Source organism: Bos taurus, chromosome 18 (assembly GCF_002263795.3).
Source record: "Bos taurus isolate L1 Dominette 01449 registration number 42190680 breed Hereford chromosome 18, ARS-UCD2.0, whole genome shotgun sequence".
Taxonomy (NCBI): domain Eukaryota; kingdom Metazoa; phylum Chordata; class Mammalia; order Artiodactyla; family Bovidae; genus Bos; species Bos taurus.
The window spans coordinates 24064140-24088210 of record NC_037345.1 but is presented as its reverse complement, the minus strand read 5'-3'; the positions used below and the strand labels follow the sequence as shown (position 1 = coordinate 24088210).

The window sequence follows — 24071 nt, the reverse complement described above, 5'->3', positions numbered from 1 at the left end:
AACCCAGGCCTTGAACAAGGAAAGTGCAGAGTCCTAACCACTGGACAACCAGGGAATTCCCCAGCAGCATTCTCATAATAAAGAAAATATGGTAGAAAGGGCCCAAGTCAGATGCGAGAAAGCCAGTCAAGAAACGAGTGCTGAATCTTCATAGGACGTGATGGAGGCAGATAAGACACTGCTCTGGTTGGAGGTGAGGCAGGCAGCAAGAGCTCACTGGGGAGTGAGAGATGCTATTTGATGGCTACGTGGAGATGTCGAGTAGCAGCCAGAAATATGAGCCTGCAGTTCGAAAGAGAGGCCCGGGCTGGGGATGTGAGTGGGGAGTTACCAGCAAGAGTGGTATTTGAAGCCACAATCCTGTTAATTTTTTATGTCTTACAAATAAAAGAGCTGAAGCAAATATGACAATGTTGACATCTGTTAATTCTGGGTGGTAGACACAGGGATGTTTGTACTACTATTCTTTGTACTTTTTAGTGTACTTGAGCTTTTATAATAAAATTAATTAATAAAGAGTATAGAAAACCACAAGGTTCCAAACTGCTGAACAGCTCTGTCATGCGTGCCTCAGACCTTGAGAGTGGGTGCTGGTAGTGAGTTAGGGAGCCATGTTCAACTCCGCCCTGCCACCAGCCTAAGCTAGGTGATCAAGGTTGACCCTGCCACTCCAGGCCTCTGTTTTCCCATTGGGGTAAGAAGCTGGCCCATGAATTCTCATGGTTCTCCCAGCGCTGACCATGTCGATTCAAGCTGGTGGCCTCTGGGGTCCCTGCCTGCTTTTTGTCCACCCACATCTTATGTCTAGTCCTATAGAGGAAGCCAGAAATACTTGATAAGACAGCCTCGTAGGCATAAGGTCAACTTGGACTCCAAACAGATACAAACTGCTGCCAGGGAAGTGAGAAAAAAAAAAGATAATGCCCCATGGTCCCTATGCCCTGAGATCCAAAAGGAACTAGGCTGAGCTTAAAAGTTGGGAACGCAGAGACTAAAACTCTCCACATTATTTACTGCTGATGAATGCACCCCACAGAGCCTGAAACAAATGGGTGAGCAGCTGAACCAGTTGTAATAGACACAGATAAGAATAATAGTAATAGTAAAATAATGATAATACTTGTGTCAGATTCTGAATTAAGGGCTGAATATGCTGCTGCTGCTGCTGCTAAGTCGCTTCAGTTGTGGCCGACTCCGTGCGACCCCATAGACGGCAGCCCACCAGGCTCCCCTGGGATTCTCCAGGCAAGAACACTGGAGTGGGTTGCCATTTCCTTCTCCAATGCATGAAAGTGAAAAGTGAAAGTGAAGTCACTTAGTCGTATCCGACTCTTAGCGACCCCATGGACTGCAGCCCACCAGGCTCCTCCATCCATAGGATTTTCCAGGCAAGAGTACTGGAGTGGGGTGCCATTGCCTGAATATACATTTCCTCATTTCAGTCTCGCAATGAGAGTGCCCTGGGGTTATGATTTTCATTAGCTACATTTTTGCTGATGAGGGAACTGGAGCTCAGAGAGGTTAAGCAACTTGCCCCACATCAGGCAGCAGGACTTCCCTGGTGGCAGAGTGGATAAGGATTTGCTGGCCGATGCAGGGGCACACCAGTTCGATCCCTGGTCTGGGAAGATCCCACATGCCAAGGAGCATACAAAACCTATGTACCACAACTTCTGAGCCTGTGCTCCACAGAAAGAGAAGCTACCACAATGAGCAGCTGGCACATCACAACAAAGGGTAGCCCTCACTCACTGCAACTAGCAAAAGCCCACACAAAGCAACGAAGACCCGGCCCAGCCAAAAAATTAAATAAATAAACACAAATTATTTTTAAAAAATCAAACAGCTAAGGAAGAGAACCAGGATCAGGGCCCAGGGCCCATCACAAGCTCCGGCCTGCTCTCAGTGAGCGACGAGGCCCTTTAAGTCTATTCAACAAAAGCCAGAAAAGGCAGCCCACGTGTAACTCTATGAACTGAGTCATTTACTCATCATCAGCCCATAAATGTTTATCAAACACCCACTGCATGGGCAGCGCTCAGTGTGCCTGGCCACACGGATGCCGAGATGCATAAGCATAGCATCTGTTCATGAGAAGCCTGTGGTCTGGAGAGAGGTCAGTTTATAAACCAACATAATAAAACCTGTAGCTAGCTCCAGGCTGCCCCTGGGGAGATGCCCATGTCCAGAGGGGCCCTGTATGGGAAAGTGTGGCGACCTGAGAGGGGTGTGCAGTGACAGCACAGCATCTTCATCAACCATCAGTACCAAGGCCCACCCTCTAGTCCCCCAGTCCATGAGTCCCAGACTTCTGGAAGAAACTGCTGGGTACAGGACAGCAGGTGTCTAGCTAGGACTTCTCAAGTGGTATCAGTGGTAAAGAACCCACCTGCCAACGCAAGAGATATAAGAGATGCAAGTTCAATCCTTGGGTGGGGAAGATCCCCTGGAGGAGGAAGTGGCAACCCAATCCAGTATTCTTGCCTGGAGAATCCCATGGACAGAAGAGCCTGGCGGGTTACGATCCACAGGGTCCCAAAGAGTCAGACACGACTGAGTGTCTGGGCACATACAGCTTTGACTTTCATGGAAGGGGGAGAAGATGATGACCTGGTCATTTTAGGCTAACAGGTGGTATGTTAGCTTCTTCTGTGGAAAAATCTATTACCTTGTTCTGAGAAAACAATTTTCCCATCCGTATGGAGAGCCCAACAGTGGAGGAGGAGATATTTAGGGCTCAACGGTGGCCACAGAAGGGCTACTTGGGCAGGCCTGCTTCTTTACAGAGAAGTTCTTACCTCAGGATCCCTGGGGGGAGGGGGAGGAGGCCCTGCAACGGGATTCAGGAGATCCACAAATCCTTGGAACTTACAAGGGGAAATGTGCATTTTTAGGGGAATTAAATTTGTGCTGATTTATGAAATTTGTGATTAGGGGGCTTCCCAGGTGGCATTAGTGGTAAAGAACCCACCTGCCAATGCAGGAGATGTGAGATGCAGGTTCGATCCCGGAGTTGGTAAGATCCCCTGGAGGAGGGCATGGCTACCCACTCCAGTATTCTTGCCTGGAGAATCCCATGGACAGAGGAGCCTAGTGCACTACGGTCCATAGGATCGCAAAGACTGGGACACGTCTGAAGCGACTGAGCACACATGCAGGTTCTGGCTAGAAGTTTCATCAGACTTTCAAAGGGCCTCTAGAATCCCCCAAAAGGCTAAAGATCACATCTCTGAAGAAATACAAGCATCCCTCAGTATCCCGGTGGGTGCCAAATCCACGGAAGGTGAAATCCTGGGGATCTGTGGGAACGGGTGAGTTACATTCCACCTACAGCAGCCTCAGGTGCCACCACTGCAGGAATGGAGAACGAGTTGTATCTATTCTCTAGGCGCAGATTTAAGTTATGCCCTCCAGTCATGCCATGTTCCAGGGGTGGTATGTGTGTGTTTGCTTTCCTGCCGCCCTGCAGAGATCAGGAGCTGAGACCCAGAAGATGACCCAAAGGACAGAGGGGCCCCTGGATGTGCATCCCCAGGGCCTAGGGGCCTCCATGTAACAGGAGCTCGACAGCCTAGGTGCAGTCACAGGCACTCTTCTGCCCGATGATACACATGGTTGTTTCAATCTACACAGCCCAGAAACTGGGAAACTGTCATGCTTGATGACTGGATTTTGATACTTCATCATTCAGCTGGGGCCTTAAGCAACACTGCAGTGTCAGTCATCCAAGGAAGAAGCAACTCCCGGCTCAAGAGTAAGCAGAGAGGAGAGGTGGCTTAGATAGGGGGGAGGGAAGTCCTTTCCTTTTTCTGGGTTCACTCAGTTGGACCAGACCCTCTAAGGCATTTGTATCTGCTACAGGAGATACCCAAGAGTTGGGGGCAGGGGGAGAAGCTGGACCTGTGAAGAGATAGGCGGGGATGGAGCAGGAAATGCAGGCATGAGAAGACAGATCCAGCCTCTGGACTCTAAGAGCAGCCCTGCCAGTCATGGGTTTCCTGGGATGAGATGCCCTCCTGACCTTCTGTGCCATTAGCTCTGTTTTTACTCACCCCTGGCTCCACAGTGTCCAGACAGTGCTGGCCCTTGGAAGCTGTTGAATGAATGAATGGGCCTGGATTCCCTGCTAGGGGTTGTGAACTCCTTTTGGGCAGGGGCCATCTGGGGATCACTGCAATGTAGCCCCTACCTACCCATCCACAGTGCCCCGATGACCATGGGGCTGCTCACTAGCTCTTGGCTCAAACATGGCTCCATGGCTCAGACTGTGGCCCCAGCGATCCTTGTGGTTGAGGAATGGAGACCCCACTAACCTACAAGTAGGAAGAACTACCTTCCCTGGTTGTGGCCAGAATGGCTTTTTGGCCTTTCAGGATGAGGAGGAGGGGGCAAGACCAGAGGAGGCTAGTCCTGGGCCCCTTCTAATGTTTAGTGGGGTGGCACAAGAATATAAGTGGGTGCTGTTTTCACAATACCAGGTGAAAACATTTGAAAGGTATACATCAAATACATAAAATACATTCTATTTCCCAACCTTAACAAAGAGCTCATCGCAACCTAGAAGGCAGGGGTGCCAGGAGATCTGCCCTGTGGCCCCCACCCCCAATCTGTGGCCCACCTCCCTTCTCTCTCCACCCCAGCTCCTCCCCTCCACACCCCTATGGGCACCCAGCCCACACATTCAGACTCTGCCTGTACCCCCAGCAAACAGCCACCCTTGGCCATCCCTCAGGCTCCAGGGACACACACTGGCTACAGATCTGCCCATGGAAGTCTGGGGAGGAGAACTGAGCAAATCCTTAGAAGGAAGCGGGCTTGAGATGATAGAGAATTCCAGAATCCAGGGTGCTCCAGGTGCGGTCTGGAAAGAGAGGTTATAGGCTCTGGGTGGGCACTTGCTCATGACTTTGGGGGGCGGTGAGTAAGGGGGAAGAGGTCTTGAGTGGGACCTTCTAAAGCCAGGGTCCAGGTAGAGGCCCCTGCCTTCCCATGGTAAGGGATTCTACAGTCAACCAGGGGGCAGAGAATGAGACCTGGGCCAGGGTAGGAACAGCCCCTGTGAAAGAGGGAGCAGAAACAGCAGGTAATGGACTTCTCTGGTGGTCCCATGGTATAGAATCTGCCTGCCAATGCAGTGGACATGGGTTCGATCCCAGATCCAGGAAGATTCCACATGTCGTGGGGCAAATAAGCCCGGGTTCTACAGCCATTGAGCCCGTGCTCTGCCAACAAGAGAGCCCACTTCAATGAGAAGCCCCTGCTCCACAACTAGAGAGTAGCCCCTCCTCTCTGCAACGAGAGAAAGTTCACACAGCAATGAAGACCCAGCGCAGCCAAAACTAAAAATAAATAAATTTTAAAAGAGAAATAGCAAGTAATAGCTATGAAGGATTTGGAGAAGAGACATAGGTAACTCCGTATGTGACTGCCATTGGAGCCTGAGTCTGGCTCCCTGACACCTTGGGAGGTGGGCAGGTACAGCCACCTGCACTCCTTGTGAAAAGCCGCCTAGATGACTGCACGGCTCACCTTCTCCTCTGCCAACCCCCAGCCCATGGCTGGGCCGTGTGCAGGGCGTCTGGCCCCAGGGAGAGGTGGGGTGAGCCCAGGTCTACACCCACATGGCTATAAATAAGGAGCCTCTGGCAACTGCTCATCAGCCTCCCTTCCCCAGCTGTGACCACGCCGGAGCCTCTCAGCTGCTTGGACCATGGACTCCGGGGAATGTACCTGCATGTCTGGTGAGTAAGGATGCCCGCCCTGGGATTCTGTGACCTCTCACCAGTTCCCTACAGAGAGGCTGCAGGACTGGGATCAATGCTTCTCTTCTTCCAATTAGAACCACCAATGGCGCTTGTCTCAGACTGGCCACCTCTGGGGCAGCACCCGCTCTCTGCTGGATACCAGCTTGATTTACTAGAATGAATAAGCTGGTTTAGGAATGACCATGAGGGGACCTCAGGGGCAAGCCTCTGAGGGCAGCCACCAGGGCAGAAGGGAAAGAGCTCTGGCCCAGGGCAATCTGCTTTTGCTTCATTGCTTCCATCCACTCCTGATACTTATTTCCAAGCCTCAGTTTCTTCATCTGAAAACTAGGGTTACTCATTCCCAGCTGCGCACCTTCCAGGGTGGCTGTGAAGTGCTAAAATCATGAAGCTTTTGCAGATGTCAGGGGAGTTATTAAAAGCATATGTGAACTCATGAGTCTGAAAACTGCTTAATTCCACGGAGGCATGTTGGCCAGGAGAAGCGAGGTTGGAGTTCAGAGCCACCTTGGGTTTTGTGACCTTCGGAAATGGTATCAAGAAATCTCACAAGCTTCCCTGGTCTGTCTCCAAAATTTGCCCAAAAGTTTACAGAAGCTTCCAGTATCTTGATACTCAAAGCAGTAAGAAAGATGATTTTTTTTTTTAATATAGATGTTTTTATGATATGGAAACAAGTAGTAGCTGTGGCTCTTGCTTTGGGCTTGTTTATAGTCTTTGCTCTTCCTTCTACCCATTTAGGATTTCATCTTGCCCGATATCTTGAAAATGTGAGGATGGTATTAAGGGCTTTGACAGTCCCCAGAGGACCTTGGACAGTGTTAGTTGCTCAGTCATGTCCAGCTCTTTGCAACCCCATGGACTGTAGCCTGTCAGGCTCCTCTGTTCATGGGATTCTCCAGGCAGGAATACAGGAGTGGGTCCCCATTCCCTTCTCTGGGGATCTTCCAAACTTAGGAATCAAACCCAGGTCTCCTGCATTGCAGGCAGATTCATGACCATCTGAGCCGCCAGGGAAGCCCATTGGCCTAACCTAGTTGTTCTCAAACCCGATGGTACATCAGAATCATCTGGGTTGCTTTTGAAAAATACTGACTCCCTTTCCCCCACCCAGACCTATGAATCAGAATGCATCTTAATGAGTACCCCTGGGGATGCTGATGTAGCCTCCCAGTTTCTGACCATGCACTGTGACTGGGAACCACTGGATGGTCTTCACCCCTGGGGTGATTCTCAGCAGCATCTTCACACTCTTGTCCAGCTCTGCCCAAGGGCACCCCAGACCCCCCGGCACCATGATGGCCCGCAGCAAGCCTGTGTGCCCCCTCCACCTCGACACTCATGTTTGTGGCCCTGCCCTTTCTTCTTAGGAGGAACCTGTGCCTGCGGAGACAACTGCAAATGCACAACTTGCAGCTGTAAAACGTGTCGAAAAAGTGAGTCTGGGGCCCATGGGCACTGCTGGCCGGGAGCCAGGAGAGTCTGTTTCTGCCATCCACCACCCTCCAGCCGTGGTGGGATGGAGGGGTTCCTGGGTGCCTTTTTCCCATTTGGGAGAGATCTGAAATAAAAGCTGAGTCCCCTGGACTGCAGCCCACCTGGGGCATCCATTCCAGGGGTTTGGAGAGGAAGAGGACTGAGAGAAGGTTCCAGCCAGCCCAGTAGTGAAGGAGAAAGAGTACCAGCCTGGTGTTATGGATCGGCCACTGTCCAATGGTCTCAGGCCAATCCTTTCCCCTCCCTGGCCTCTGATGGACTGTGGGTGACCCCTGAGGTTCCTTCCAGCTCTAAACATCTCACCACTTCCTGTCCCAGTCTTTGTTTGCTCATGTAGATCAGGGCCTGTGTGTGACACACTCTTCTTTTTCTATTTCCTGCTAAATGGTGCAGGGGGAAGCGGTCAGATAAGGGTGATGACCCAAAGTTCATCTTGTCCCTCTCCTGTCCCTTTCAGGCTGCTGTCCTTGCTGCCCCCCGGGCTGTGCCAAGTGTGCCCGGGGCTGCATCTGCAAAGGGGCATCAGACAAATGCAGCTGCTGCCCCTGAAATGCATCTGTCATGCTGGTGACGAGGCCTGGGAAGCATGTGTACAGCACATTAGCCAAGGAGTTGGAATGATTGTACAATAGGTTGTGCTTTTTATATATTTGCCCACGTTGGGTGTTGGTGACATTCACAGAAAGTGTTTGGAGCAATAAAGTTTTCACTCGTGGTTGTCTGATGGCTCAGAGCAATGTTTTACCCCAACTCAGTAGGACCACGGAGGGCTAGCCCCATGCATATATGGCAGTCACCAGCCTGGACCCATTCAGCAGATGGCTGCTAACCCTGAGATCCCGCCACACTGCCTGAGAGTTTCCTCCTGCAGCATGAGCTTCCATGATGCATGCACAGGGCAGGCTACCCCTGGTAACAGCCTTCAACCCATCACAAACAGGAGATAGTGGATTAATACCTCCAGCATCTTTACAATTACAATGGGACAAATCTGAGTCATGTTCTATACTGGCCCCCAACAGAAATCCTCAGCAGCACTGAACTCCAATAGCCCACGGAGGTAACCTGCTCATTAACACCCTCCTCGTTGGCTTTCTTCCTCTCTGCCTCATTTCTCCATCCTCCTGCTAGGGCCTCCTGGGATCCCCATCCAAAGAAACTACTTGTACAGTGTACACTTTGGGGGAAACCCAATCTTAGCCAGCCTCTCCTGGAATAGTGTTGACCCCAAGTGCTTTGTGCGAATGGAGCTATATAAGGGACTTTAGCATTGAACCATTGGAGAAGAAAATGGCAACCCACACCAGTATTCTTGCCTGGAGAATGCCAGGGACGGGGGAGTCTGGTGGGCTGCCATCTATGGGTTTGCACAGAGCTGGACACGACTGAAGCAACTTAGCAGCAGCAGCAGCAGCAGCATTGAACCAGCAGTGAGCAGGTAAGAAATCTGTGCAGAGCTAAAGAAGATAGATCCCCATGGCCAAAGCACTGAGGGCATTAGCCGTTTAGTTGTCTGGACCCACCTTTAGCACAGGGTGACTAGGCAGATATGGACATTAATGTTGCATGATGTTCTTGCATTTCACAGAAGTCAATGTGAAGAGACACTGAGGCTATATCTCCCCCACCCCCTTCCCAGATTGCTGACACATGTATCAGAGCTTTCACTCCACCAGCACAATCCAATTAAGTTTAATGATAATGAGTCCTGCCACTTTGTACACTTAAATGCACCAGCCCCCGTGCTGAGCAGTGCACACACGTGCTCCTCATTTAATCCCTACAATGGCCTTCCACATGGCCTTCCACACTGTGGGTGTATGGAGGAAATCTTTGATTTTTTTTTTAAACACACACACACACACACACACAGACACACACACACACACAGACACACACCACCTGCCCCAGGAAACTTGACAAGTGTTTTCTCTTATAAACTCTCTCCCAAGTGCTTCTTTCCATTCAAGAAAGAAAAACAGGTAGATGAAAAAATTAAAAGTTTAAACAACCAAAAAATAAGGTGACAAAAGAAAAACTGGATGAAACAAAAGGGGTTATAGAAAATATGGGAGACAAAGCAAAACACCACACACACCTCCACCATGGTGGCACTGCCCAAGACAGCCAAGACTCGTGACTACTTCTTTTTCTGACCCACTGAGCCTAGCACCGTGCCTGGGACCCCTTAGAGTAGGGGTCAAAAACACCCATAAAAATTCACCAACAGCATGAACTCCCTAAAAATACTCATATCTGGGTACAACCTCAGACAATCTTACTTATGATGTTAGGGAATTCACAGCCCCCCAAAGCCATCTCTGGACCCCCAGGAGATCCTGATTAAGAATCTATGGTTCATGACAAGGATGGGGTGGGATGAATTGGGAGACTGGGACAGACAACTATACACTACCATGTGTAAAACAGATAGCTAGTGGGAAGCTGCTGTATAGCACAGGGAGCTCAGCTCAGTGCTCTGTGATGACCTAGAGGGGTGGGATGGAGTGGGGTGGGAGGAGGTCCAAGAGGGAGGGGATATATGTATACATATAGCTGCTTCACTTTGTCGGACAGCAGAGACTAACACTTCATTGTAAAGCAACTTTACAATTCAAAAAAAATTAAAAAAAAAAAAAGAATCTATGGTCCATGTGATCTGTTACTTAAAAGAAGGCACTCTAAAAATAGATTAAAATACTGAGTCCAGTACCACCTATGCATTACTTCATTTAGTCGTCACAACATGATTCGACGAGGTCAGTACTGTTATCAACCCCATTTTACAGGTGAGGAAACCGAGGAATACAGAGGTTAAATGACTTGCCCGAGACCCCCTGGCTAGTTTTGTAGAATTGAGATTTGAACCCAGGTCTGACAGACCCCAAAGCCATGTCCTGAGAGCAAATGGAGGTGCAAACAACAGCTTCCGGGCTGAAGTCCCCAACGCCGGCCCTGGGGAGGAAGTGGGATGAGTTCACACTCACCCATCTCACCATCCTCAACAGAGCAGAAGGTAAACTCACAGTTGGGGAGGGTGTTCATCCATGCTGCCAAGGGCCTGAGACCAGAGCAGCCAGCTCCACCACTGGCCTGGGTCAAGGTGACCCAGAAGCTGGAGCAGGAAAAAGTGAAGCCTTCTCCAAGTGTGTCCCGTGGGGCTGGGCTCAGCCAGCAAAACAAGGAGCAGGACTTACTGTGTGCTTCCTTGCGCTGGGTGTTTTCATAAGCCACACTGTCATCCTCTCTGTTTGGAAATTATCTGGGGCCTGCCTGGGAAGGCTCCCCCTCTGTCCGTGAATTGAGCTTTATTTTTTTTTAGTTTTTCCTTGATGCAACTTCATATTTTTTTAATATAAATTTATTTATTTTAATTGGAGGCTAATTACTTTACAATATTGTATTGGTTTTGCCATACATTGACATGAATCCACCATGGGTGTACATGTGTTATCCATCCTGAACCCCCCTTCCACCTCCCTCTCCATCCCATCCCTCTGGGTCATCCCAGTGCATCAGCCCCGAGCATCCTGTATCATGCATCAAACCTGGACTGGAGATTCATTTCACATATGATAATATACATGTTTCAATGCCATTCTCCCAAATCATCCCACCCTTGCCCTCTCCCACAGAGTCCAAAAGACTGTTCAATACATCTGTGTCTCTTTTGTTGTCTCACATACAGGGTTATCATTACCATCTTTCCAAATTCCATATATATGCGTTAGTATACTGTATTGGTATTTTTCTTTCTGGCTTACTTCACTCTGTATAATAGGCTCCAGTTTTGTTCACCTCATTAGAACTGATCCAAATGTACTCTTTTTAATGGCTGAGTAATACTCCATTGTGTATATGTACCACAGCTTTCTTATCCATTCATCTGCTGATGGACATCTAGGTTGCTTCCATGTCCTGGCTATGATAAACAGTGCTGCGATGAACATTGGGGTACATGTGTCTCTTTCAATTCTGGTTTCCTCAGTGTGTATGCCCAGCAGTGGGATTGCTGGGCCGTATGGCAGTTCTATTTCCAGTTTTTTAAGGAATCTCCACACTGTTCTCCACTGTGGCTGTACTAGTTTGCATTCCCATCTACAGTGTAAGAGGGTTCCCTTTTCTACACACCCTCTCCAGCATTTATTGCTTGTAGACTTTTGGATAGCAGCCATTCTGACTGGCATGAAATGGTACCTCATTGGGGTTTTGATTTGCATTTCTCTGATAATGAATGATGTTGAGCATCTTGTGTTTGTTAGCCATCTGTATGTATTCTTTGGAGAAATGTCTGTTTAGTTCTTTGGCCCATTTTTTGATTGGGTCGTTTATTTTTCTGGAATTGAGCTGCAGGAGTTGCTTGTATATTTTTGAGATTAATTCTTTGTCAGTTGCTTCATTTGCTATTATTTTCTCCCATTCTGAAAGCTGTCTTTTCACCTTGCTTATAGTTTCCTTTGATGTGCAGAAGCTTTTAATTTTAATTAGGTCCCATTTGTTTATTTTTGCTTTTATTTCCAATATTCTGGGAGGTGGGTCATAGAGGATCCTGCTGTGATGTATATCAGAGAGTGTTTTGCCTATGTTCTCCTCTAGGAGTTTTATAGTTTCTGGTCTTACGTTTAGATCTTTAATCCATTTTGAGTTTATTTTTGTGTATGGTGTTAGAAAATGTTCTAGTTTCATTCTTTTACAAGTGGTTGACCAGTTTTCCCAGCACCACTTGTTAAAGAGATTGTCTTTTCTCCATTGTATATTGCCTCCTTTGTCAAAGATAAGGTGTCCGTAGGTGCGTGGATTTATCTCTGGGCTTTCTATTTTGTTCCATTGATCTATATTTCTGTCTTTGTGCCAGTACCATACTGTCTTGATGACTGTGCCATTGTAGTAGAGCCTGAAGTCAGGCAGGTTGATTCCTCCAGTTCCATACTTCTTTCTCAAGATTGCTTTGGCTATTCAAGGTTTTTGGTATTTCCATACAAATTGTGAAATTATTTGTTCTAGCTCTGTGAAAAATACCATTGATAGCTTGATAGGGATTGCATTGAATCTATAGATTGCTTTGGGTGGTATACTCATTTTCAGTATATTGATTCTTCCGATACATGAACACGGTATATTTCTCCATCTATTAGTGTCCTCTTTGATTTCTTTCACCAGTGTTTTATAGTTTTCTATATATAGGTCTTTTGTTTCTTTAGGTATATATTCCTAAGTATTTTATTCATTTCATTGCAATGGTGAATGGAATTGTTTCCTTAATTCCTCTATTTTCTCATTATTTGTGTGTAGGAATGCAAGGGATTTCTGTGTGTTGATTTTATATCCTGCAACTTTACTATATTCATTGATTAGCTCTAGTAATTTTCTGGTGGAGTCTTTAGGGTTTTCTATGTAGAGGATCATGTCATCTGCAAACAGTGAGAGTTTTACTTCTTTTCCAATTTGGATTCCTTTTATTTCTTTTTCTGCTCTGATTGCTGTGGCCAAAACTTTCAAAACTATGTTGAATAGTAGTGGTGAGAGTGGGCACCCTTGTCTTGTTCCTGACTTTAGGGGAAATGCTTTCAATTTTTCACCATTGAGGATAATGTTTTCTGTGGGTTTGTCATATATAGCTTTTATTATGTTGAGGTATGTTCCTTCTATTCCTGCTTTCTGGAGGGTTTTTATCATAAATAGATGTTGAATTTTGTCAAAGGCTTTCTCTGCATGTATTGAGATAATCATATGGCTTTTATTTTTCAATTTGTTAATGTGGTGTATTACATTGATTGATTTGCAGATGTTGAAGAATCCTTGCATCCCTGGGATAAAGCCCACTTGGTCATGATGTATGATCTTTTTAATGTGTTGTTGGACTCTGATTGCTAGAATTTTGTTAAGGATTTTTGCATCTATGTTCATCAGTAATATTGGCCTGTAGTTTTCTTTTTTTGTGGCATCTTTGTCAGGTTTTGGTATTAGGGTGATGGTGGCCTCATAGAATGACTTTGGAGGTTTATCTTCCTCTGCAATTTTCTGGAAGAGTTTGAGTAGGATACGTGTTAGGCCTTCTCTAAATTTTTGGTAGAATTCAGCTGTGAAGCCATCTGGACCTGGGCTTTTGTTTGCTGGAAGATTTCTGATTACAGTTTCAATTTCCATGCTTCTGATAGGTCTGTTAAGATTTTCTGTTTCTTCCTGGTTCACTTTTGGAAAGTTGTACTTTTCTAAGAATTTGTCCATTTCTTCCAAGTTGTCCATTTTATTGGCATATAATTGCTGATAGTAGTCTCATGATCCTTTGTATATCTGTGTTGTCTGTTGTGATCTCTTCATTTTTATTTCTAATTTTGTTGATTTGATTTTTGTTTCTTGATGAGTCTGGCTAATGGTTTGTAAATTTTTTTATCCTCTCAAAGAACCAGCTTTTGGCTTTGTTGATTTTTGCTATGGTCTCTTTTGTTTCTTTTGCTTTTATTTCTGCTCTAATTTTTAAGATTTCTTTCCTTCTACTACCCTGGGGTTCTTCATTTCTTCCTTTTCTAGTTGCTTTAGGTGTAGAGTTAGGTTATTTATTTGACTTTTTTCTTGTTTCTTGACGTATGCCTGTATTGCTATGAACTTTCCCCTTAGGACTGCTTTTACAGTGTCCTACAGGTTTTGGGTTGTTGTGCTTTCATTTTCATTTGTTTCTATGCATACTTTGATTTCTTTTTTGATTTCTTCTGTGATTTGTTGGTTATTCAGCAGCATGTTGTTCAGCCTCCATATGTTGGAATTTTTAATAGTTTTTCCTGTAATTGAGATCTAATCTTACTGCATTGTGGTCAGAAAAGATGCTTGGAATGATTTCAATTTTTTTGAATTTACCAAGGCTAGATTTATGGCCCAGGATGTGATCTATCCTGGAGAAGATTCCATGTGTGCTTGAGAAAAAGGTGAAATTCATTGTTTTGGGATGAAATGTCCTATAGATATCAATTAGGTCTAACTGGTCTATTGTATCATTTAAAGTTTGTGTTTCCTTGTTAATTTTCTGTTTAGTTGATCTATCCATAGGTGTGTATAGGGTGTTAAAATCTCCCACTATTATTGTGTTATTGTTAATTTCCCTTTTCATACTTGTTAGTATTTGTCTTACATATTGCGGTGCTCCTTTGCTGGGTGCATACATATTTATAATTGTTATATCTTATTCTTGGATTGATCCTTTAATCATTATGTAGTGTCCTTCTTCGTCTCTTTTCACAGCCTTTGTTTTAAAGTTTATTTTATCTGATATGAGTATTGCTACTCCTGCTTTCTTTTGGTCTCTATTTGCATGGAATATCTTTTTCCAGCCCTTCACTTTCAGTCTGTATGTATCCCTTGTTTTGAGGTGGGTCTCTTGTAGACAACATATATAGGGGTCTTGGGTCTTGTTTTTGTATCCATTCAGCCAGACTTTGTCTTTTGGATGGGGCATTCAACCCGTTTACATTTAAGGTAATTATTGATAAGTATGATACTGTTGCCATCTACTTTATTGTTTTGGGTTCGAGTTTATACACCCTTTCTGTGTTTCCTGTCTAGAGAAGATCCTTTAGCATTTGTTGGAGAAGCTGGTTTGGTGGTGCTGAATTCTCTCAGCTTTTGCTTGTCTGTAAAGCTTTTGATTTCTCCTTCATATTTGAATGAGATCCTTGCTGGGTACAGTAATCTGGGCTGTAGGTTCTTTTTTTCCATCACTTTTAGTATGTGCTGACATTCCCTCCTGGCCTGAAGAGTTTCTATTGAAAGATCAGCTGTTATCCTTATGGGAATCCCCTTGTGTGTTATTTGTTGTTTTTCCCTTGCTGCTTTTAATATTTATTCTTTGTGTTTGATCTTTGTTAATTTGATTAATATGTGTCTTGGGGTGTTTCACCTTGAGTTTATCCTGCTTGGGACTCTCTGGGTTTCTTGGACTTGGGTGATTATTTCCTTCCCCATTTTAGGGAAGTTTTCAACTATTATCTCCTCAAGTATTTTCTCATGGTCTTTCTTTTTGTCTTCTTCTTCTGGGACTCCTATGATTCAAATGTTGGGGCATTTAACATTGTCCCAGAGGTCTCTGAGATTGTCGTTTCTTTTAATTCGTTTTTCTTTTTTCCTGTTTCGTTTATTTCTACCATTCTATCTTCGACCTCACTTATCCTATCTTCTGCCTCTGTTATTCTACTGTTGGTTCCCTCCAGAGTGTTTTTGATCTCATTTATTGCATTATTCATTATATATTGACTCTTTTTTATTTCTTCTAGGTCCTTGTTAAACCTTTCTTGCATCTTCTCAATCCTTGTCTCCATGCTATTTATCTGTAACTCCATTTTGTTTTCAAGATTTTGGATCATTTTCACTGTCATTATTCAGAATTCTTTATCAGGCAGATTTCCTATCTCTTCCTCTTTTGTTTGGTTTGGTGGGCATTTATCCTGTTCCTTTACCTGCTGGGTATCTCTCTGCCTCTTCATCTTGTTTATATTGCTGTGTTTGGGGTGGCCTTTCCGTATTCTGGCAGTTTGTGGAGTTCTCTTTATTGTGGAGTTTCCTCACTGTGGGTAGGGTTGGATGGGTGGCTTGTCAAGGTTTCCTGGTCAGGGAAGCTTGTGTGGGTGTTCTGGTGAGTGGAGCTGGATTTCTTCTCTCCGGAGTGCAATGAAGTGTCCAGTAATGAGTTATGAGATGTCAGTGGGTTTGGAGTGACTTTGGGCAGCCTGTATATTGAAGCTCAGGGCTATGTTCCTGTGTTGCTGGAGAATTTGTGTGGTATGTCTTGCTCTGGAACTTGTTGGCCCTTGGGTGGTGCTTGGTTTCAGTGTAGGTATGGAGGCATTTGATGAGCTCCTATCGATTAATGTTCCCTGGAGTCAGGAGTTCTGTGGTGTTCTCAGGCTTTGGACTTAAGCCTCCTGCCTCTGGTTTTACGTCTTATTCTTACAGTAGCTTCATGACTTCTCCATCTATACAGCACTGATGATAAAACATGTAGGTTAGAGATGAAAAGTTTCTCCACAGTGATGGACAACCAGAGAGCTTCACAGAGTTACATGAAGAAGAGAAGAGGGAGGAGGGAGATAGAGGTGACCAGAAGGAGAAGAGGGGGAATCAAAAGAGGAGACAGCAAGCTAGCCAGCAATCACTTCCTTATGTGTGCTCCACAGTCTGGACCACTCAGAGATGTTCACGGAGTTATACAGAGAAGAGAAGAGGGAGGAAGGAAGCAGAGGTGGCCAGGAGGATAAAGGGGGGAATCAAAAGGAGAGAGACAGATCCAGCCAGTAATTAGTTCCCCCAGTGTTCTCTACAGTCCGGAACACACAAAGAGATTCACAGAGTTGGGTAGAGAAGAGAAAGGGAAGGGAGGAGATAGAGGCGACCTGGTGGAAAAAAAGGAGAATCCAAAGGGGGAGAGAGCAGTCAAGCCAGTAATCTCGCTCCCAAGTAAAAATGGGTACTGAAGATTGAGTTCTTAAAGGTACAAAACTGATACCAAGTACCAAAAAGCAAAGATTAAAAAATCTAGAGTAGAGGTTGGATTCTCAAAAATACAATATTAAAGAAAAAAAAAGTCACAAAAATTATAAAATATATATATATGAAGTTTGCTTTAAAAAATAGGGTCTTTTTTTTTTTTGCAAAGTAATAGTAGGTTATAAAAATGAAAATTAAAGGAGTAATAGAGGACTTAAAATTTAAAAAAAATTTTTTTAATTTAAAGAATGATAATAGTGAAAATATATCTAGGACTTTCTCTGGTGTTGTTGTGGACAGTGTGGGGTCAGTTCATTTTCAGATAGTTCCTCGATCTGGCTTACACTTCTCAAGATCTATAGGCGCTAACTACAGGGTCAGTGCTAACTACAGGGTCTTAATCTATTGCACCTGTCACTTCCAAGGCGGTTCCCGCTGCTTTAGCTTCTTCTGTTTGCTGGTCTCTTCAGTGTCTAATTTCCGCCCTGACACAAGGGGGCGGTGGTGGACACGTTTTTAGGCTCACTTGTTCAGTCGTGCTGTGGGGAGGGAGGAACACTGCAAACAAATAACACTGGAGTGTGCTTGCAGTTTCTCAGCCACACTGGGTTTGCCCCCGTTCACAGCACATGCGCTTCCCCTGTCTACACTGCTTAGGCTCTAGGTTGCTCTGCTGGGAACTGTCTGAGGCTGGCCCTGGGTTGTATGCACTTCCCAGGTCTAAGCTGCTCAGGTTCAGATACTCGGGTAGTCCTCAAAGGCGCAGACTTGGTTGGGCCTGCATTTTGTGCTCTTCCCAGGTCTGAACAGCTCAGGTGACCAGGTGTTTGGCAAGCGTGGTCACTGCGACTTATCGCCTCCCCCATCCCTGCCGCTCGGTTTTCTGGGTGTACAGCCGGTGCACCTTCTCAGATGTGCTGTGTGTCTCTTCTGGGGGGCTGATCTCTGGCTGTGACCCTCCTGGTGGATGTCGACCATCCAGAATCCCAAGAAGTCTTGGTTAGCAACGAAGCCTGCTTGCAGTTTGGTAGATGCCTCTCTGGGTCTGCGATTGCCCGCTTCTGGCTCTGGCTGCCCTAGCCTGCCTGTCTCCAACGAGGCATGGGCTGGTCCACAGCCGGCTAGCTCTGCTCAGTCCTTTGTTCTGTGAGCAGGCCTGGAGGTGTCTTAGGTTAGGGCTTTTCCCAGGGTAGCTATCCCACAATCTGGTTTGCTATCTCAAGTTAGTTCCCTCAGATTGCCCTCGGGGCATTCAGGCCCAGGCAATGCCCCTGCATTACTCTAAGCAATGCAGCCTCCCTGCCCAGCCCCCGCTTGCTAGTGGCAGATGCAGGCGTCTGCACTGCTTCTCCCCTGGGAGTTACCATTGGGCACATAATCTGTGCGTTTTAATTATTTATTTTTCCTCCTGGTTATGTTGCCCTCTGAGGTTCAAAGGCTTGCCACAGACTCTCCAGTGAGAATGTTTCCTGGTGTTTGGAAACTTCTCTCTTTTTTAAGACTCCCTTCCTGGGACAGATCTCTGTCCCCACCTCTTTTGTCTCTTTTTTTTTAATCTTTTATATTTTTTCCTACCTCCTTTCGAAGACAACGGGCTGCTTTTCTGGGTGCCTGATGTCTTCTGCCGGCATTCACAAGTTGTTTGTGGAATTTACTCAGCATTCAAATGTTCTTTTGATGAATTTGTGGGGGAGAAAGTGGTTTCCCCGTCCTATTCCTCGGCCATCTTAGGACCGCCCCCTGAATTGAGCTTTAGGTGCAGCATTGCGGTGCAACAGGAAGGACTCAGGAGTCGGACACTCCACCCCCGCCCCCGACTCCCCGCTGTGCGACCTTGAACAAGTCACTTACCTCCCGAGGCTCAGTTTCCACATCTGCAAAGTGTCCCTCCCTCACAGGGAGAACCCACAGCGTAGGATCAGTGTACACAGTAGGTACTCTCTAAATGGGTATTCACAGGGCTTTCTTAGGCTTCTGTTCATGAGTCTCTGAGAAGGTCCCTGGCAAGTCACTCTCAGTGATGGCAGAGCTCTGGGGCCCCTTGGGAAGGACACGATCCTGGTAACCATAACTTCCAGGGGGCAGAGAGGTTCCCCGTGGCTCCAACAAGCAGGCTGACCGGTCACTCAGCCTCAGTGCTCCCAAGGGATGCCATCTCATCTCATTCAAATGCTTCATTCGAACAATCTCATTTATTCCTACCACATTCTTGAGCCTTCGGAGTTTCTTATTAATAATAATAATACCAACAACTAATATTTATCGAGCACAGAGGCTGAACGCTTAACAAGTACCAAACACTGGGCTAAGCAGTTTATAAACCTCATCTCATGGACCCTGCACTATCAGGACCACTTCAGAGCTGGACGGTCAGGGTTCTGCTATGGACCCCCTGCCTTAGAGGGTCTGTCTCTGGCTCTCCTCCCTACAGGTAAGGAGACTGAGAGTCCATGAAGACACATTCACCCAGAACTCTATCTGTCCCTCTCCCACTTACCCCAGTGAGACAAAGCCTTGAGTACTGGGGATCAACTTCAGGGCCTGTGTGGGCCTCTTCCCCAGGTCGGTCCTGCCTGAGGGTGGACCATGCCAGCAGTCTGTGTGCTCCTTGACGCGAGGGATGGGGGAATTCAAGGAAGGGGGATGTGTGGATAGGGACTGGGCACTAGGGTTTTGATGTCTGCAGAACGGAATGGAGCCAGGGGCAGAAGGAAAGGGATAAACTTATAGGCTAACCTTCCATCTTTCCTTTTGCCCAGATGAGGATGCCAAGGTTTGGGAGACTCAATGGGTTGCTCAGAGTCACAAGGCTCATAGGCAGCAGAACTGGGACCTGAATTTGGGGCTGCTGGGCTTAGAGTTCATGCTCGTGCCTTTGGTAGATGGATGGGGCAGAAGAAGGCTGCAGGTACTCCAGCCCCACACCCAGAATAAAAGGCCCCTGCCCTGGGCCTTGTGCTTTAAAGAGCCTACATATCCAAACACTCAAAACACAAATTTATTGAAGAATAATGGGGGCTGCTGTCACTCACAATAGAGTACTTGTTTGGCACCATCTGATCAATTAACCCTAAACACTAGCTCTCGTGTCTAACATGGGTCCCTAAGAAAATACTCCTCCACCTCTTGTCCTATGTCCTCAAAACAACAAAAAGTGAATCGAAGACCTTAACAGACACCTCACCAAAGAAGATCTATACAGATGCCACAGAACCATATGAAAAAATGCTCCACATCATATGTCCTCAGGGAAATGTAAAACAATGAGATGCTGCTACACACCTCTGAGGATGGACAAAGTCCAGAAGACGGACAACACCAAACGCTGGTGAGGATGGGCAACAGGAATGCTCATTTGTTGCTGGTGAGTTTGGCCCCTCCTAGACTGGTTACTCCATTTCTTTGGAGAATATCTCACAGTCTCAGCCTGGGGCAACATGGCAGATCCAAACAAGTAAAAGTGAAGGAGGCCATGTCACGGCTCTCCAGCTTTATCCCCCTTCAGTCACCATCCTGGTTGCTGTGCCTCCCTGTTCTTCCCCTCTCCCAGTTTGATTTCCCAACTAAAACAGAATAAAATAGCCACCCCACCCCGTGGACATCTCTACTTCTTGATCTGAGCTGTGGTTTTCTCTCCTTCCATCCACCCATAAACATGATTTGACCCATTTTGATATTCCAGAGAGTTCCAGGAAAACATCTATTTTTGCTTTATTGACTATGCCAAAGCCTTTGACTGTGTGGATCACAATAAACTGTGAAAAAATCTGAAAGAGATGGGAATACCAGACCACCTGACCTGCCTCTTGAGAAATCTGTATGCAGGTCAGGAAGCAACAGTTAGAACTGGACATGGAACAACAGACTGGTTCCAAATAGGAAAAGGAGTTCGTCAAGGCTGTATATTGTCACCCTGCTTATTTAACTTATATGCAGAGTACATCATGAGAAATGCTGGACTGGAAGAAGCACAAGCTGGAATCAAGATTGCTGGGAGAGATATCAGTAACCTCAGATATGCAGATGACACCACCCTTATGGCAGAAAGTGAAGAGGAACTCAAAAGCCTCTTGATGAAAGTGAAAGTGGAGAGTGAAAAAGTTGGCTTAAAGCTCAACTTTCAGAAAATGAAGATCACGGCATCCGGTCCCATCACTTCATGGGAAATAGATGGGGAAACAGTGGAAACAGTGTCAGACTTTATTTTTTGGGGCTCCAAAATCACTGCAGATGGTGACTGCAGCCATGAAATTAAAAGATGCTTACTCCTTGGAAGGAAAGTTATGTCCAACCTAGATAGCATATTCAAAAGCAGAGACATGACTTTGCCAACAAAAGTCCGTCTAGTCAAGGCTATGGTTTTTCCTGTGGTCATGTATGGATGTGAGAGTTGGACTGTGAAGAAGGCTGAGTGCCGAAGAATTGATGCTTTTGAACTGTGGTGTTGGAGAAGACTCTTGAGAGTCCCTTGGACTGCAAGGAGATCCAACCAGTCCATTCTGAAGGAGATCAGCCCTGGGATTTCTTTGGAAGGACTGATGCTAAAGCTGAAACTCCAGCACTTTGGCCACCTCATGTGAAGAGTTGACTCATTGGAAAAGACTCTGATGCTAGGAGGGATTGGGGGCAGGAGGAGAAGGGGACGACAGAGGATGAGTTGGCTGGATGGCATCACTGACTCGATGGACGTGAGTCTGAGTGAACTCCGGGAGTTGGTGATGGAAAGGGAGGCCTGGCATGCTGCGATTCATGGGGTCACAGAGTCAGACATGACTGAGCTACTGAACTGAACTGATATTCCAGAAAAATGTTAAAATCTGATTCATTAATCCAAGTCATCCTCCCCAACACCAAGTCCCTGCTGTCTTCTGAGTTTTTCTTCCCTTGGATCTTCAGGAGGAAGGAGAGGTAAAATGCATGTCCTCAGCCTTCCATCTTGAACCAAATATCTGGGCTCAGCTCTTTTTTTTTTTTTGGCTGCATTAGGTCCCAGTTGTGGCACCAGGACTCTCTAGTTGTGGCACACTGGCTTAGTTGCTCTGCAGCATGTGGGATCTTAGTTCCCCGACAGGGATCAAACCCATATCCCCTGCATTGCAAGGTGGATTCTTAACCACTGGACCACCAGGGAAGCTCCTGTACTCAGCTTTTTATTGGTATTATTTGAGTGCCTGCAAAAACCTTGCAGGATAGCAACAATTATGTTAATTCTACAGGTAAAGAAACTAGACTCAGACGTTAAAGACCTTTTCCCTACTCAGGAGGAACGGCTGAGAGGAAAGCTTGAAGACCAGGAGGGAAGATGAGCTGGGGCAAAGGCCAAAGTGAAAAAGGGGAAACTGGTTACCTATGACCCTGAATGGGTAGCGCCTGAGCAGTTCAAGAAACACCAAGGAACACGATTCGAAGTCAGGGGAAAAACCTTTCTCATGGCAGAGTTGCCTGGAGCAGGAAAACGCCGTGTTAGCAGACTGACACAATACGGATTGTGCTCCTGTGTTGCCCAAGGGACAATGGAGACCTCAGAGAGGCTGTGACAGACGCTGGACCTGCTCAGGTCATGCTCCGACTTGGATAGAGACCAGAGCAAGGTTTGGTGGGGAAAGAATGGAGCCCAGGTCACCGGGTGGGAAGTTCCTCATGTGAACTGCAGGGGGAGCTCCAGACCCAGAGGCAGGAGCATACTGAGTCTGCTGCTGCTGCTGCTTAGTCGCTTCAGTCGTGTCCGACTCTGTGCGACCCCAGAGACGGCAGCCCACCAGGCTTCCCCGTCCCTGGGATTCTCCAGGCAAGAACACTGGAGTGGGTTGCCATTTCCTTCTCCAATGCGTGAAAGTGAAAAGTGAAAGTGAAGTCGCTCAGTCGTGTCCAACTCCTAGCGACCCCATGGACTGCAGCCTACCAGGCTCCTCTGTCCATGGGATTTGCCAGGCAAGAGTACTGGAGTGGGGTGCCATTGCCTTCTCCATGCACAGACTGGTTTCAACCTGAGTCTAGCTGGGTTTGGAGCCCAAGAAATCCCAGAAAGGGGCTAGAATCCTTAGTCACCTCTGGGGGAGGATAAATCAGTTCTCCAAAGGCCTTAACAAGGTGCAAAGCACCTAGATTCACAGGCGTAAGGCTTTTAAAAATCATTTGGTGATAACAAGGACAGAACTGGCAACCCATTCCAGTATTCTTGCCTGGGAAATCCCATGGACAAAGGAGCCTGGTGGGCTACGGTCCATGGGGTTGCAAAGAGTTGGACACGACTTAGGGACTTAAAACAACAACTGTATATACAGGGAACTCTGCTCAAAATTATGTGGCAGCCTGGAAGAGAGGGAGTTTGGGGGAGAATGGATATATGTATATGTATTTGCTTTCCACCTGAAGCTATCACAACATTGTTAATCGACTGTACTTCAATGTAAAATTAAAAAATTTTAAAAATTAAAGAATACTTTGGCAATATACTGATATGTTAAAAACCATAAAATATTTTACCCATTTGCCCCAGTGGTTTCACTTCTGGAAATCTATTCTAAGAGTTCACTGCAAATTCAGGGAAAAAAAAAACACAACTTCACTTACTCATAAAAAGTTTCATTTTCACTATTTACAATTATGAAAAACTGGAAATAACTTCAATTCCATGAAGTTGCTCAAGTAAGCCATGGTCTGTGCACACAAGAGGATATAACCATTAAAAATGCAAAAATACAGGAAATGATTACAGTCACAATCTTAAATATTAGGCTACAATTCATTATGCAGGATTTTTTTTTGAAAAAGAAAAACATACCAAATATGGAAATGAACTATACTAAAATAAACAGTGGTTGTGTTCAGATCATAGATGAAATTCTTTAGTTTTCCACTTTTCTATTACTCTGAAATTTCCAAAATTTACTGAAGTAGCATTTTTTAAACAAATACTGTTTGAAAAGGAAAAAATGTGTACTTTGAGCCAGAAATTCTACTTCAAGGAATGTAGTGTCCTAAGAAAAAAATTATGAATGGACACACTCAAAAGATGCCAAGATGTTTATCACAGTATGAAGTATAACAGTGAGGATTTGAAGACAACAAAAATGTTCCAAACTTGGGGACTGGTTAATAAAATTGTGCTCATCTTACTGTGTGTTGATTTTTTTTTTAAATGCCTCCTCACCCAGAATGTGGGTTCTTGGAGAAGAAAGACACTGTTCCACTTCCTTCGTGTCTGCTCAATAAATATTTGCAATATGAAAGGGTTCACCACTAAATGACTCATTAGGCAAAGGAAGATGCTGGGACCCACAGAATAACTTCAATAATACATACTTAAATCAACCTCTTTTCCTGACCCAGCCT

General features: G+C 45.9%; 1 protein-coding gene across 1 annotated transcript; it reads left to right on the top strand.

Annotated features, from left to right (window-relative positions):
- The first annotated feature begins 5674 nt into the window (after positions 1-5674).
- Positions 5675-7980, top strand: MT4 (metallothionein 4). Its single transcript, NM_001114859.1, has 3 exons — positions 5675-5741; positions 7136-7201; positions 7720-7980. The coding sequence occupies exons 1-3, from the start codon at positions 5711-5713 to the stop codon at positions 7809-7811; spliced, it is 189 nt and encodes a 62-aa protein (NP_001108331.1). The 5' UTR covers positions 5675-5710; the 3' UTR covers positions 7812-7980.
- Positions 7981-24071: the final 16091 nt, after the last annotated feature.

Coding starts and splice junctions, on each gene's coding strand:
- MT4 (NM_001114859.1), top strand. CDS start 5,711: ATGGACTCCGGGGAATGTACCTGCATGTCTG. Junction 5,742..7,135: donor GGAATGTACCTGCATGTCTG/GTGAGTAAGGAT, acceptor CTTTCTTCTTAG/GAGGAACCTGTGCCTGCGGA. Junction 7,202..7,719: donor CTGTAAAACGTGTCGAAAAA/GTGAGTCTGGGG, acceptor TGTCCCTTTCAG/GCTGCTGTCCTTGCTGCCCC.